The 15,253-nt window shown below is 40.8% G+C and overlaps 1 protein-coding gene across 1 annotated transcript in view; it reads left to right on the forward strand.

Moving 5' to 3' along the window:
• The window catches only part of LOC133640541 (NAD(P) transhydrogenase, mitochondrial-like), a 57,279-nt gene that overhangs the window by 39,541 nt on the left and 2,485 nt on the right, over window positions 1-15,253 (forward strand). The window contains exons 15-21 of the mRNA XM_062034021.1: window positions 430-663; window positions 1,261-1,421; window positions 5,358-5,537; window positions 5,628-5,787; window positions 14,025-14,106; window positions 14,197-14,315; window positions 15,131-15,246. Coding sequence (XP_061890005.1) covers window positions 430-663; window positions 1,261-1,421; window positions 5,358-5,537; window positions 5,628-5,787; window positions 14,025-14,106; window positions 14,197-14,315; window positions 15,131-15,246 — 1,052 coding nt within the window. The remainder of the gene's footprint in view (window positions 1-429; window positions 664-1,260; window positions 1,422-5,357; window positions 5,538-5,627; window positions 5,788-14,024; window positions 14,107-14,196; window positions 14,316-15,130; window positions 15,247-15,253) is intronic.

Consider the following 15,253-nt stretch of genomic DNA (forward strand, 5'->3'; position numbering starts at 1 on the left):
ATTTTTATTTTCTTTTATCTTTTTTTGTATTTATAGTTTAAGTTTTGTGTGGTCCTGTATTTTTCTGGTCCAGTCTATAAGAGAACAATTTAAATCCAAGGAGAACATCAGTCAAGTTCCTGCACAATGAGATGAGCGTGTGAGTACCGGTAATTAAACACATGTGGATGATAAACCATGTTTAACACAACAGGCAGGCGCACTTTTTTTTGGTCTGTAAAATGCTTTCTTTTACATTGCCTTTAGAAGATCAGTCCCTATTTACTAAACATAAAGGGACATTAAACAGGTGACTGGCCTTTTTCCTTGTTTTCATTTTTTATATTTTCTAAATGTTACTTTCTCAATGTTCCCCAAATTAGCCAATGCAAAGGTGAGTGTTAACCTCCTGGAGTTTTACTGAAAAGTCTCAACTGTGCCGGCATGCAGGTCTAACCATCGCCAAGCGCATTGAAATCGCAGACTTGCCACAGCTGGTGGCAGCGTTTCACAGCCTTGTGGGGCTGGCGGCGGTTCTCACCTGCGTCGCTGAGTACATGATTGAGTTCCCCCACCTCGACGCTCACCCGGCTGCTGGTGTGCTTAAGACTGTGGCGTATTTGGGCACTTACATCGGGGGCGTCACCTTCAGCGGATCGCTGGTGGCCTACGGCAAGCTACAAGGTATGCAACTCTTTGTGTGTGTGTGTGTGGTATTTGGATAATATAATCACATGTTTTAGGAACTTTGCTTACTTTACATGTCAGATGACTCTTTTTGATTTTTGACACACAATCAGAATCCTCGTCGCAGCGTTGTCTGGTCTTGATTGCTGCTTTGATCATTCCAAAGCCCCCAAAAATGTTTGAGGAAATCCAGGCTGGATTGCGAGTCTGCTCTGTACTGTCACAGCTTTTTGTTATTGTGTAACTGATTTTAAAAGGAACACATGGCAAGGTTGTGTCTGATTTGTGGGCATAGTTGATTGGAACATCTCCGTGTTTAGAGACGCTGAATAAAGAGTGAGATATTATGCATCTTAACATGTTCTACCATGAATTGATTTACGTGGACCCCGACTTAAACAAGTTGAAAAACTTATTCGGGTGTTACCATTTAGTAGTCAATTGTATGGAATATGTACTGTACTGTGCAATCTACTAATAAAAGTTTCAATCAATCAATCAATTCTTCCTTTTAGATATGCAGTAGAAAAGAAAAAAAAAACATCAGTTCGTAGCCTTCTTGATAAAAATTATACATACACCTTTGTGCTGTAGGGCTCCTGAACTCTGCTCCTTTACTATTGCCGGGACGTCACATGTTGAATGCCGGTCTGATGGCGGCTTCGATTGGCGGCATGGTGCCCTTCATGCTCAGCTCGAGCTACAACACTGGACTGGGATGTCTATTGGGAGTGTCTGGCCTGTCAACTGTCATGGTGAGTATCCACTAACATGCAACACTGCAAGAAAACATTTGTATAAAAAAAATGGGAGAAAAAAAAGCATGTATCGTATTGTGGACCATAAGGCGCCTTGTCGATGAACGGGTCTAGTTTCAAACATAGAGCGTACCGGATTATAAAGCGCATCAAAGGGGTCATATTATGATTTTTTTCTACATTTAAAACACTTCCTTATGGTCTAACAGTTATTCGTGTTTTTTCTTCAAAATGTTGCATAGAATATGTTTTACAGACTGTTTTCAAGCCGCTTTCTGATTGTCTCAGAATGCGCCATTTTTGTGGGCGGTCTTATTCGCATGGCTCCACTTCGACACCGTCATCTTTTGTTGTAGTTTTAGCATTTCCATAGCGAGTTATACTGACAGATTAAGTTCAGACTATAAGATACTTTTATATTAGAAATGGCAACAGCACAGTATGAATGCCCCACAAAAAAAGGATAGAGAATTAGAAGGAGCTTATTGACTGCGTTGCGGACTACAATGCAGATCCAAACTACACAACAACAGGGACTAATACCGGTAGTTGGTTTTGCATAATAGGGCAAAACAAAACATCAGAGAGTATGTCTCTTATTATATGCTCTCCAACCACCAGAACTAAGGTTAGTGTGAAGGAGGAGACGCGAACGACCAAATCCGAGAGAAACCATTAAAAATATGTCCAACATGTTAGCAGTCTACCCGGCAAATCAAGCCCCACTGCATATTCAGTGTGCGTCATCAACATTTATCCATTAAAATATTGAGAAGCTCCAGAAGCTGTGTTTCAATTTGTTGTGTCAAATCTTGACTCAACAAACTGGGTGGTCGAACTGCCTTGGTACACAGATAAACTAATCGCTTGTGTTTTCATCCAAGAATTGACTTCTTCGGCCCGTCTCTGGAAGACGTGAGAGACAGTGTTGCCAGATGCGATGAGAAAAACACGCAGTAGCTCTATGAAAACAAGTAGCTTATAATAAGGGGGTAATACGCAAAGTTGGCAACGCTGGACGGAGAATCAGTGAGGGACATGTGTATTAGTCCGCTTCCCAAGGTAAATGCTTTACAGTATATTAACTGCTTTGAGATATGAGTATTCTGAGATACAAGCTTATGGTTTAAGGTTTAAGTTTTTTTTGAACACTCATACAATTACATGATACATCACATTTTCCAGTTTCTCTTTTCAACATGTTGGAAAAGCAGTAGGAAGAAGCAGAGCTTTTTTAATCCTACTCCTTTTCCATATCCTAACAATTGCTAACACTTTAACGTTCTGTTCTCAATTTACTTAATAAATAATACATGTCTGAAAAAAATAAATAGTTAAATAAGTTATATTTCATATATTAAGATTAATTAAATATTAAAGTACCAATGATTGTCACACACACACTAGATGTGGTGAAATTTGTCCTCTGCATTTGTCCCATCCCCTTGGGGAGCAGTGGGCAGCAGCGGCGCCGCGCCCGGGAATCATTAGTGAGATTAATAAGATTATCAATAAATTCAAAATGTTTATAATGATTCTTCTTATTTGTACTATGTAAACACTTTGAGTTTGAACAGTTTCTCAAGCTAGATCATATTAGTACACGGTTTGATTTCTTTACTTAGTCCATTTCATATATTAATTCCACCAGTGGCGTGCGGTGAGGTTAATGTCTGGTGAGGCACTGCATCATCACAGTCAGATTTACAAACATATGAACCATAAATAGTATCTTATTCACCATGTGATTGGCAGCAGTTAACGGGTTATGTTTAAAAGCTCATTCCAGCATTCTTTACACAACTGTAGCACACAAAAAAGCACATTTAATTAAAAAAACATTATTATGGTCTTACCTTTCTTGCTGGACATCCACACAGCCAGCCTCTGCATGTGTACCACGCCGTTTGAAAAGAACGGGTCTTCTGTCCCGAAGTCAAAAGCAAACATTTTAGCTCCGGCGTTGGTCTACCTTTTATTATTACCTCCTGCTTCGATTGAAAGTCCAGTTTAGAAAACTGTTTTATTTTACATATGTAATCCTCCATGCCCCGCCTCCCCTGCCTCTAGTGACTGCACGCCACTGAATTCCACATACCGTATTTTTCGGACTATAAATCACAGTTTTTTTCATAGTTTGGCCGGGGGTGCGACTTATACTCAGGAGCGACTTAAGTGTGAAATTAACACATTACCGTAAAATATCAAATAATATTATTTAGCTCATTCACTTAAGAGACTAGACGTATAAGATTTCATCGGATTTAGCGATTGTTTGGTAAACGTATAGCATGTTCTATATGTTAAAGTTATTTGAATGACTCTTACCATAATATGTTACGTTAACATACCAGGAACGTTCTCAGTTGGTTATTTATGTGTCATATAACGTACACTTATTCAGCCTGTTGTTCACTATTCTTTATTTATTTTAAATTGCCTTTCAAATGTCTATTCTTTGTGTTGGGTTTTATCAAATAAATTTCCCCAAAAAATGCGACTTATACTCCAGTGCGACTTATATATGATTCTTTCCTTCTATATTATGCATTTTTGGTCGGTGCGACTTATACTCCGGTGCGACTTATACTCCGAAAAATACGGTACTGATATTCTAAAGATTTTAAGTGTTGTACGTGCATACAAATGTTTTTGGTTACATTTTCCTCTGAGGTTGAGAAAAATTTGCTTTGTGCATAATTTTGGCTGTTTGCAAATTCACTAAAAAGTTCAATTTAAATATGTTTAATTTAATAAATAAAGGCTTTGAACGTTCTCTATATCCAACATTAAGTATTATTCTAACTGACCGCTTTTGTAACACGGTTAGTGACTGAAGAGTACTTTTATAGTTATTTCCCCATATTTCCACACAATATCTCAGATATGGTAACACGAGCAAGCAGTAGAGAATATGGAGGGATTTTTTTGGTCAAATACAAACCTTATTTTTCGGACTATAAGTCGCACCGGCCGAAAATGCACAATAAAGAAGGAAAAAAACATATATACGTCGCACTGCATAAGTTGCATTTTTTGGGGAAATATATTTGATAAAATCCAACACCAAGAATAGACATTTGAAAGGCAATTTAAAATAAATAAAGGATAGTGAACAACAGGCTGAATAAGTGTACGTTATATGACGCACAAATAAACAACTGAGAACGTGCCTGGTATGTTAACGTAACATATTATTATGGTAAGAGTCATTCAAATAACTATAACATATAGAACATGCTATACGTTTACCAAACAATCTGTCACTCCCGATCGCTAAATCCGATGAAATCTTCCTCCCCGGTGTCGCCTCTGGTATGTCCTTTCTTTCTGCTGCTCGATCGCCGTTCTCTGCTGTATATTTCACTACGTCCAGCTTGTAATCTGCAGTATATGATTTCCTTTTTGGTGCTATTTTAGTTCAGCCCTTCTCAGTTTTTATAAGTTACCGCCAATGTTGATGTGATCCATTTTAATACCTACGGCAGTAGCATATAGCAGTTAGCATCCCATGACCCACAATGCACTTCTGCAATGACCCTCCCCCGCCGAATTCTTGGTGGTTTTCTGCTGCTCCTTGATCGTAACAACTTCTTCGATCAGAGTGTCGATTGACTTTTTAAGTTCGCTATAATCAGCCTTGGGCGTCATCTTGTCTTTGTAACAGCGCACCGGCTAGTTACTCCAGACATTCACTTGTTGGATTAATTGCAATCTTCCTCTTTACATTATTAAACTTAAATGTTTGGAGTAAAATTCGCGAGCGCCAGTTCAGCTACCGGAACCGGAAGTTAGGTTGAAAAGGTTTGCACAATATTTTCATTTATCACCTATACATTTTATTAAAAACTGTGACTATTAACACCACAATTTCTATTTGTAAGCATGCAAAGATAGAATAAGAAGCTTGAATATGATTCCATGTCCATGTAGGGTGTAACCCTGACAGCAGCCATTGGAGGTGCAGACATGCCAGTGGTCATCACTGTTTTAAACAGCTACTCTGGCTGGGCACTATGCGCTGAAGGTTTCCTGTTGGAAAACAACCTAATGACCATCGTTGGGGCTTTGATCGGTTCCTCTGGTGCTATCCTCTCCTACATCATGTGTGTGGTGAGTACACGCCCATGGCACTAGTTTACTCAGTACCACCATCACGCTTCTCTATAGATCATAATTACAACGTTCCTCCTCTCTTCCAAGGCAATGAACCGCTCACTGCCCAATGTGATCCTGGGTGGTTTTGGCACCACCTCCACAGCAGGTGGCAAACCCATGGAGATTGTTGGCACTCACACAGAGGTCAATGTAGACCAGACCATTGACATAATCAAGGAAGCCAATAACATCATCATCACGCCAGGTGACAGCTGCCCTTATTGTTGAGTGAAATAACTTTGATGGTACATGTGTCATTAGGAATTAGAAGATTCTTGCTGGGCTACATTGTGGTTGTCTACATGCATTTGTATTATTTATTGCCTCATTGGAGGGCATCACGGTGGGACAGGGGTTAGTAAGTGTGCCTCACAATACGAAGGTCCTCGGAATCTTTCTGTGTGGAGTTTGCATGTTCTCCCCTTGACTGCGTGAGTTCCATCCAGGTACTCCGGCTTCCTCCCACCTCCAAAGACATGCACCTGGGTATAGGCTGATTGGCAACACTAATTTGGCCCTAGTGTGTGAATGTGAGTGTGAATGTTGTCTGTCTATCTGTGTTGGCCCTGTGATGAGGTGGCGACTTGTCCAGGGTGTACTCCGCCTTCCGACCGTGTGCAGCTGGGATAGGCTCCAGCACCGCCCGCGACCCCGTAAGGGACAAGCGATAGAAAATGGGTGGATGGATGGATGTTTCATTGGAATTTTATATTCTACTGTAGCCAGGCAGACACAGGTTTGATATCTATTGTAGACCCCCCAAACATCCCATTTTTGTATGTTATTATGAACTTGGAAGAAAGGTTTAAAAAAATAATACCTACCGGGTATTTAAATTTGGGCTGTCAAAAATAAGTTAACTCATGTGATTAATTACAAAGAATATTGCATGGCAACACTAAATTGGCCCTAGTGTGTGAATGTGATGGTGAATGTTGTCTGTCTATCTGTGTTGGTCCTGGGATGAGGTGGCGACTTGTCCAGGGTGTACCCCGCCTACCGCCCGAATGCAGCTGAGATAGGCTCCAGCACCCCCCGTGACCCCAAAAGGGACAAGCGGTAGAAAATGGATAGATGGATTGCATCAATCATGTATATACGTAAATTTATCACAACATTGTTTATGACCGTACAGTACATGCCCTAAAATGTTGTTATATATAGTTGTTATATGTGGAGTGACCAGGTCAATGCTTATGTCAGAGTAAAGATGAGGAGACTGACTGGTGTGCACACTAGCAATTTCACTACAAAATACACCCAGACTGGACTTAGATAAGTGATGTGCATGTAAATGACATGCATTCAAGTAAAACATAAATGATCGTCAATGACATTCTGACAATAAAATTGCATTTATGTCCAAATATTGTGTTCATTTAAGTTAATTTCATTTATCCAAGTAAGTAATAACATGTGATTAATCCAAAATGTTTTAATAATTTTACAGCACTAATGTAAAGAGAAAGCTTTGTGCTATTAGCGATTTATATCAACATTTTAGCTTTCTCCCTATATGCCTTCTGCTTTATTTTTCTATTTAGTTTTTTTTATTCCTACAATATAGGCTATAAAAACAGAAAACGCAAATGGCCCTTGTGCCACACTTTGGACACCCTAGGCTGTGAGCAATCACAACTCAAACTATTCAGCTTGTTTGCTTCCCGTCACAGGTGAAAGATGGTAATTAAAAAGGAGTGTTATTGCAGCGGGAACTGATCAATGTGTTGCTATTGTATTGTTGCTATCGTCCTCTCAGGTTCTTTTGTTCTAATGGTTTGTCTGAATAGGAATCAGAAGCAGATTTATTGGCCAAGTATGTTTAACACACAATTTGGCTCAGTAGACTGTGCTCTTTGTTCAATGCAAGAAACAAAGAAAAACGCATCAACTACAAGACAGCACAAGGCGAGGTGACTAGAATTGAAGATTAGCAATTTATTCTACAAATAGTCAGTACAAACAGTAGCACTACCAGCGCTGGGAAGAAGACCAAGCTCTGCAAAGTCTGGGGCGTTCTCTCTTGATAGTCCCTCTGCTCACATGTTTTTGTCCACCTTGCTGCCCCTCCCTGGCGGAGTTACTTGGACGTTGTCCAATGGAACCAAAAGTTAACTTAAGTACCGTATCTTTCGGACTATAAGTCGCAGTTTTTTTCATAGTTTGGCCAGGGGTGCGACTTATACACAGGAGCGACTTATGTGTGAAATTATTAACACATTACCGTAAAATATCAAATATTATTATTTAGCTCATTCACGTAAGAGACTAGACGTATAAGATTTCATGGGATTTAGCGATTAGGAGTGACAGATTGTTTGGTAAACGTATAGCATGTTCTATATGTTATAGTTATTTGAATGACTCTTACCATAATATGTTACGTTAACATACCAGGCACGTTCTCAGTTGTTTATTTATGCGTCATATAACGTATACTTATTCAGCCTGTTGTTCACTATTCTTTATTTATTTTAAATTGCCTTTCAAATGTCTATTCTTGGTGTTGGGTTTTATCAAATACATTTCCCCAAAAAATGCGACTTATACTCCAGTGCGACTTATATGTTTTTTTCCTTCTTTATTATGCGTTTTTGGCCGGTGCGACTTATACTCCGAAAAATACGGTATCTGATTTACACACACACACACACACACACACACACACACACACACACACACACACACACACACACACACACACACACACACACATTCACTCTCGCATCGTCATGTTTCTGGCACCTCTTCACACCATGCATCCATTTTCTACCACTTGTCCCGTTCAGTGTCGCTGGAGCCTATCTCGGCTGCTTTCGGGCGGTAGGCAGTGTACAACCTGGACAAGTCGCCACCTCATCACAGGGTCAACACAGACAATATTAACACAAATTCACCTCTTTACACCATCAAAACCATATAAGCTATACAAATAAGTATTATGTGTGTATTTGCAAAGACAAAAACATAGGGTGTACCTATTGTGTTTTGTCCTTGAACAGAGCTAAGTGAATAGAGAGTGAGACTCCCTTTGCATTTCACTCTGCTTTAAGGGGGAACGGCCCTTTTTTTTTTTAAATGTTGCTTATTGTTCGCAATCATTATGAAAGACATGACGACGGATGTATTTTAACTCTTAAGTAAACGTAAATAAAAGTCCGCTTACAGCAGAGCCAATGGGAGATCCTATATTCTGCCATAAAACCCAATAAAAAACATCCAAAAAGCGCCACCAATAATCTTATTTACATTTTGTGATTTGAATATTACCAAGTAATAGTGATATTTTTATTATACGTGCTAATGCAGACAAACTATTTACAGCGGTGCCGTGATCATTACCGTGTGTCCCTATGTTTCGAGTGGTAACCTGTTTCCTCGCTTGCTTTGCTCATCAAACTTCTATTTATTCTGTCATAAATTATGCCTCTCACCTGTCTGATAGAGACATGAGGATGTGATCTGACAGGTTGGTACACTTTGACAGCCAATTTAAACCCGGGAAAGGTGAGAACAACACGAAAAAACGCTTGGTTGCACCCCTTTTTTCTTCGTGAGGATTATAAGTAATTTTTAATCTAAAATGGGAATATAAGATTCTATCACTCGGCATCCTAGTGACAGAAGACATTGTACAGTAAGTGAAGTTTTATTTTTGTTGGCTTTCATAAAGTCTGCAGTGGGTATGCTTAAAATGATTAAAAAAAAACTTAATTATTAATGTGCCCTTACATAAATTTACAACATGTATATAAAACCTTAAGAGATGTGTTTTGATGTTTTTTAAGGGTTTTTATAGGCAGAAGAGAGCAACTCTCAAAGACTCCATTGTAAGCGAACTTTTGATCGCAATTATTTAATATTTAGAAAAAGAAAAACATATGTGTGCTTGTCGTAAATTAAGGATTGTGAATGATAAAAACAATTCCCCAAAAAGTGCGGTTCCCCTTTAAGGTGGAAAATATTCCCCTAACACTACTGTCAGCATAAACGATCCTTGTCGCCGTCAGCTCGAAAAGTTTGCTGGAGGTGCACATCACGCAGCAAGTGTGCATGGCGAGCCTGTGTAGCGTACAACGATACCTCGACAGAGGGGTATTATCCAGTTTTCACAGACTCAAGTCAAAAATTAAAAAATGCAAACTTAAAGAGCAGCAAAGCATACAATACAAGCGTATTCAAGACTTAAGATATGTGAATGTCGCAGGTGTGTTGGTCACACAGCAAGGGGGAGGGGCATGGATGATGCATTTATTTTTCCTAATATTTTCGGTATCTATAAACAGTCGTGATCAAAAGTTTACATACACTTGTAAAGAACATAATGTCATGGCTGTCTTGAGTTTCCAATCATTTCTACAACTCTTATTTTTTTGTGATAGAGTGATTGGAGCACATACATGTTGGGTCACAAAGAACAATCATGAAGTTTGGTTCTTTTATGAATTTATTATGGGTCTACTGAAAATGTGACCAAATCTGCTGGGTCAAAAGTATACATACAGCAATGTTAATATTTGGTTACATGTCCCATGGCAAGTTTCGCTGCAGTAAGGCACTTTTGGTAGCCATCCACAATCTTCTGGCAAGCTTCTGGTTAAATTTTTGACCATTCCTCTTGACAAAATTGGTGCAATTCAGCTAAATGTGTTGGTTTTCTGACATGGACTTGTTTCTTCAGCATTGTCCACACATTTAAGTCAGGATTTTAGGAAGGACATTCTAAAACCATAATTCTAGCCTGATTTAGCCATTCCTTTAATTTGGTGATCATAATTATAATCAGGATAAAACACAGGACAAATACTTGAGGCAAAACATGTATTTGTCAATACAGCAAGACTGTTACATTATTGTGTGTTCTCCTGTGGACAATTTTGACCAATTGCCTTCAATTGCCTCTGCTCAGCCAAGGAGATACCACCGTCAAGTCTACTAACCCTGCAATTTGGTTTTGTCAATGTCACTCAGATGTCTATTTTTCTTGCCTCCAGCACACAAACTTAGTCAACCGCAAAGAATAACTTGGCTACATACAACTGTTCTCTTGTGGTTTTTAAACCATAACATGTACAGATGTGGCGTCCAACATAAGGGATAGATTTAAGGGGGAAAAAAACAGTGAAATGTCAAACTTGTGCAAAGTCTGTATTGGCAGAGAATGCAGTGAGGAACCAGAAAGCTTAAGATTTGGCAATCTTGTCTGATAAGACCTAGAGATGCATAGTTGTAGAAGAGCACAAAGCATCCCACCGGCTGCTGTTCAGCCAACAACAATATTAGATTCCAATAATAAGACCAAGTCAATAGCTGGATTGAAATCACTTGACCGAGAGGCACATCCAGGCACTTGTGGGTTTCAGGCGATGATCTAGAGCCCCATTAGGCTACTGTTTATTTACCTGAATCAATGCACATTTGGGTGTATTTTGAAAGGTTTAGAGGCAAATATATAAGCGATCATGAAAAATATTTTAAATGGGATGGAGTGGATTTATACACTCTTAAGAAAATAATTTGTTTTAATGATTTAAACCATTTATCATCACCAAGACGTTACAGCTCGCTAAACCTCACTTCATTTGACACTTACGGTAGTTAGGGAAGTAAAGATTGGAGGCACAGCATGTCTTTACATCTGAGGGGTCCACAAATTAAGCATTAATCTTGTTGGATTTATTCGTGCATTGCTAAGTAAGGCATTTGAGTCACATAACGAGTGCCGTGCTGCTGTGATCGTGACACTAATGAGAAAAATTATACATTTGTTTGCAGTTGATTACCTGCTATAATCAGTCTGTCATAGGGTTGTACGGTATACCGGTACTAATCAATTGAAAACAGTACTACACCACCTTTAAAAAATACTGGTACCATTTATGCTGCTGTGCCGAGGCGCGTGACTTTGAGTGTGTCAAAATGCACACACAAAGTGCAAACAAGCAATAGCATGGCAAAATGGCAAAAAAAACTGCGATTCTACTGGTTCATAAAGGGAGTGCGTGAAGCGTAATATGGAGATATTTGGGCTTCAAAACTAACGGTAAAGGTGACGCGTTAAACAGGGAGGCGCCGCGCTGCAAGTTCTGCTTTCAAACATGCCTCGCCAAATGTGGCGATGAGTAACACACTTCTTTACGTTCTGGTCAGACTGACGAATCCCCCGAGTCGTGACAATTGCATTAATATTAGTTTTGCAGGACACAACCAGACCCGTTCATCACTCTACTGCGCAGTGCAAGCGCTACCTCTCTCTCTCTTTACTCGCCCACTCAGTCAACACGTTGACATTCTCGCAAACAGACATACTATACGCTGCTCTCGTACGTTAACCAGATCCCCTGTTGTGCACATGTAGATACGTAGACGCGCGCACAGCTGCTTGGATTGATGCCAAATGTTAGCGGCGTTCAAACCGCCCAATTAGTGTTAACTATTGCAAGTGAAATGACTGAATTTGTCACAAATTCCTACAATTTGTGTTTTATCTTTAACAGATGTGTTTTACCTGTTACATGTCTTATCTGGGTACTTTCATCCATAGTTTTGTTTTTAGTATTTACTAATATTGGATTGGCAGATCGAGGTGGTGGTTCCTCTCTTTAAAAAAGGGAACCGGAGGGTGTGTTCCAACAATCTTGGGATCACACTCCTCAGCCTTCCCAGTAAGGTCTATTCAGGTGTACTGGAAAGGAGGCTACGTCGGATAGTCGAACCTCGGATTCAGGGGGAGCAGTGTGGTTTTCATCCTGGTTGTGGAATTGTGGACCAACTCTGTACCCTTTGTGTCCCTCGGGAAGTCCTGTGGGGAGTGCTCACAAAGTATTGGGTTTCGGACTGACTGATTGAGGCGGTACGCTCCCTGTATGATCAGTGCCAGAGCTTGGTCCACATTGCCGGCAGTAAGTCGGACACGTTTTCAGTGAGGGTTGGACTCGGCCAGGGCTGCCCCCTGTCAACAATTCTGTTAATAACTTTCATGAACAGAATTTCTAGGCGCAGTCAGGGCATTGAGTACATCCACTTTGGTAGCTGCAGGATTAGGTCTCTGCTTTTTACAGATGTGGTCCTGATGGCTTCATCTGGCCAGTATCTTCAGCTCTCACTGGATCAGTTCGCAGCTGAGTGTGAAGCGACTGGGCTGAGAATCAGCACCTCCAAGTCAGAGTCTATGGTTCTTACCCTGAAAAGAATGGAGTGCCATTACTGGGTTAGGGAGGAGATCTTGCCCCAAGTGGAGGATTTCAAGTACCTCGGAGTCTTGTTCATGAGAGAGGGAAGAGTGTATCGTGAGATCAACAGGCGGATTGGTGCGGCATCTGCAGTAATGCGGACAGTGTATCAATCCATTGTGGTGAAGAAGGAGCTGAGCTGGAAGGCAAAGCTTTCATTTTACAGGTGGATCTACGTCCCTATCCTCACCTATGGTCATGAGCTTTGAGTTATGACCGAAAGGACAAGATCACGGTTACTAGCGGCCGAAATAAGTTTCCTCTGCCGGGTGGCGTGGCTCTCACTTAGAGATAGGAGAAGAAGCTTTCGTCATTCGGGAGGAGCTCAGTAAAGCTGCTGCTCCTCCACATTGAGAGGGGCCAGGTGAGATGGTTCAAGCATCTGGTCAAGATGCCACCCAGACGCCTCCCTGGGGAGGTGTTTAGGGCACGTCCGACCACAGGAAGAGGGAAGTCTGGGCTTCTTTGCTTAGGCTGCTGCCTGCGCGACCCGATAGTCCAATACGGTATATTGGACTATACATCCATCCATTTTCTACCGCTTGTCCCTTACGGCGTTGCTGGAGCCTATCACAGTTGCACACGGGCGGAAGGCGGGCTACACCCTGGACAAGTCGCCACCTCATCACAGGGCCAACACATATAGACAGACAACATTCACACTCACATACACACACGAGGGCCAAACAATCACAATATTTATTTCTAGGACTTAACATGACAGTTTATTTGTACGAGCAAGTGTTGTATTTAGGCATAGCAACCACAAAAAAACGAACTAATGCGATCTCTTGTCCTTTTCTTACGTTTAATTCTGCTCTCAAACACTACCAATATAGTAGAGAATAAACTTGATTGCATCACCAAAAGTTTCTCAAACAAATCAAATGTTCAAACAAACATTTTACAAAGGGATCGGTGCAGGAACAAGCATGGCCCTAATGTATTCCACAAGATGATGAAAGTAATATTTTTAAGAGCCATTTTCTTTGACGCAATTTTGTTTTCACCCCATCTTTAACCTCATGAACCCCTTCTTTTGGGACTCTATGAAAACACGTTCTTATCTCTCTATTTGAATGGCTGGAACACCCAAGAACGGAACAGCAATATAGTATTTCCTGCTCAAACTCTACACTTGTTTCAAGGTTACAAATACTCACGATAATTTGTGGCACTGTTTTAGGTTTGATTGTTTTTCTGTATTTAGGTTGGGGGTTGTGTGCAGCAAAAGCTCAGTACCCGATTGCAGACATGGTGAAGATGTTAAGGGAACAAGGCAAGACTGTCAGGTGACAAAATATATTCTGACGAGTTCCTTCATTGGTTTGCAATAAACGAATACATTTGCAATGATGATTGTGTGCATCTGTTTTACTTAGGTTTGGTATCCATCCAGTGGCGGGCCGTATGCCAGGCCAGCTGAACGTCCTCTTGGCTGAGGCAGGTGTTCCGTATGATGTGGTTTTAGAGATGGATGAGATCAATGAAGACTTTCGAGGTAAGCTTTTTTCCACAGTACTGTACAGTATTCCACAAGGAGCATGCTCTTCAGCTGCAAGGTGTTGACTAAAATTACATCCACTTTGTAGAGGTCCACCACATTTTTTCCATTTTTACTTGGATCAGCCTCTTGTTGTGTTGTGACAGTAATCAGGATTTCCATGCAGGCACACTCTGACACACACGGTTGTATTTATTAGAGAGCTAAGTGGCTCTCGGGAATTTCCTAAGAGTGTGGGGGTTTGTGTGATGTCATGTACCGTAATTTCCGGACTATAAGCCGCACCTGACTATAAGCCACACCAGCTAAATTTAGGGGAAAATACAGATTGCTCCATATATAAGCCGCACCCGACTATAAGCCGCAGGGTTTTGATGTGTAATTACCGTAGTATATAGGGGTTCCTGCTACCACGGAGGGGATTGTCGGGACAGAGATGACTGTTTGGGAACGCAAAGCGTCCCATTTATTAACAATAAATCTTTCAATCATTCAATCAAACTTTCACATCTTTGACATGGCGAACAGCATTCGTGCAGAGTACAAATAATACAACGGTGCAAAGTAATACAAAGTGCTCGCCTGTACGTTATCAAAATATCCAGCCTACCGGTATATGAAAAGTCAGTCTTTAATCATTGTGTCATCGTCTTCCTCCTGCGTACTAAAACCACCGAAATCCTCTTCGTCGGTGTCGGAGAAGAACAGGCCGTAAATAAGCCGCACCCTTGTATAAGCCGCAGGGACCAGAACGAGGGGAAAAAGTAGCAGCTTATAGTCCGGAAATTACGGTAAATGCATGTGGCCCACAGAGACGGACCTGACAATGGTCATCGGTGCCAACGACACTGTTAACTCTGCTGCTCAAGAGGATCCAAACTCGATCATTGCTGGTATGCCCGTCCTGGAGGTGTGGAAGTCCAAACAGGTTGGTC

Source organism: Entelurus aequoreus, linkage group LG02 (assembly GCF_033978785.1).
Source record: "Entelurus aequoreus isolate RoL-2023_Sb linkage group LG02, RoL_Eaeq_v1.1, whole genome shotgun sequence".
NCBI lineage: Eukaryota > Metazoa > Chordata > Actinopteri > Syngnathiformes > Syngnathidae > Entelurus > Entelurus aequoreus.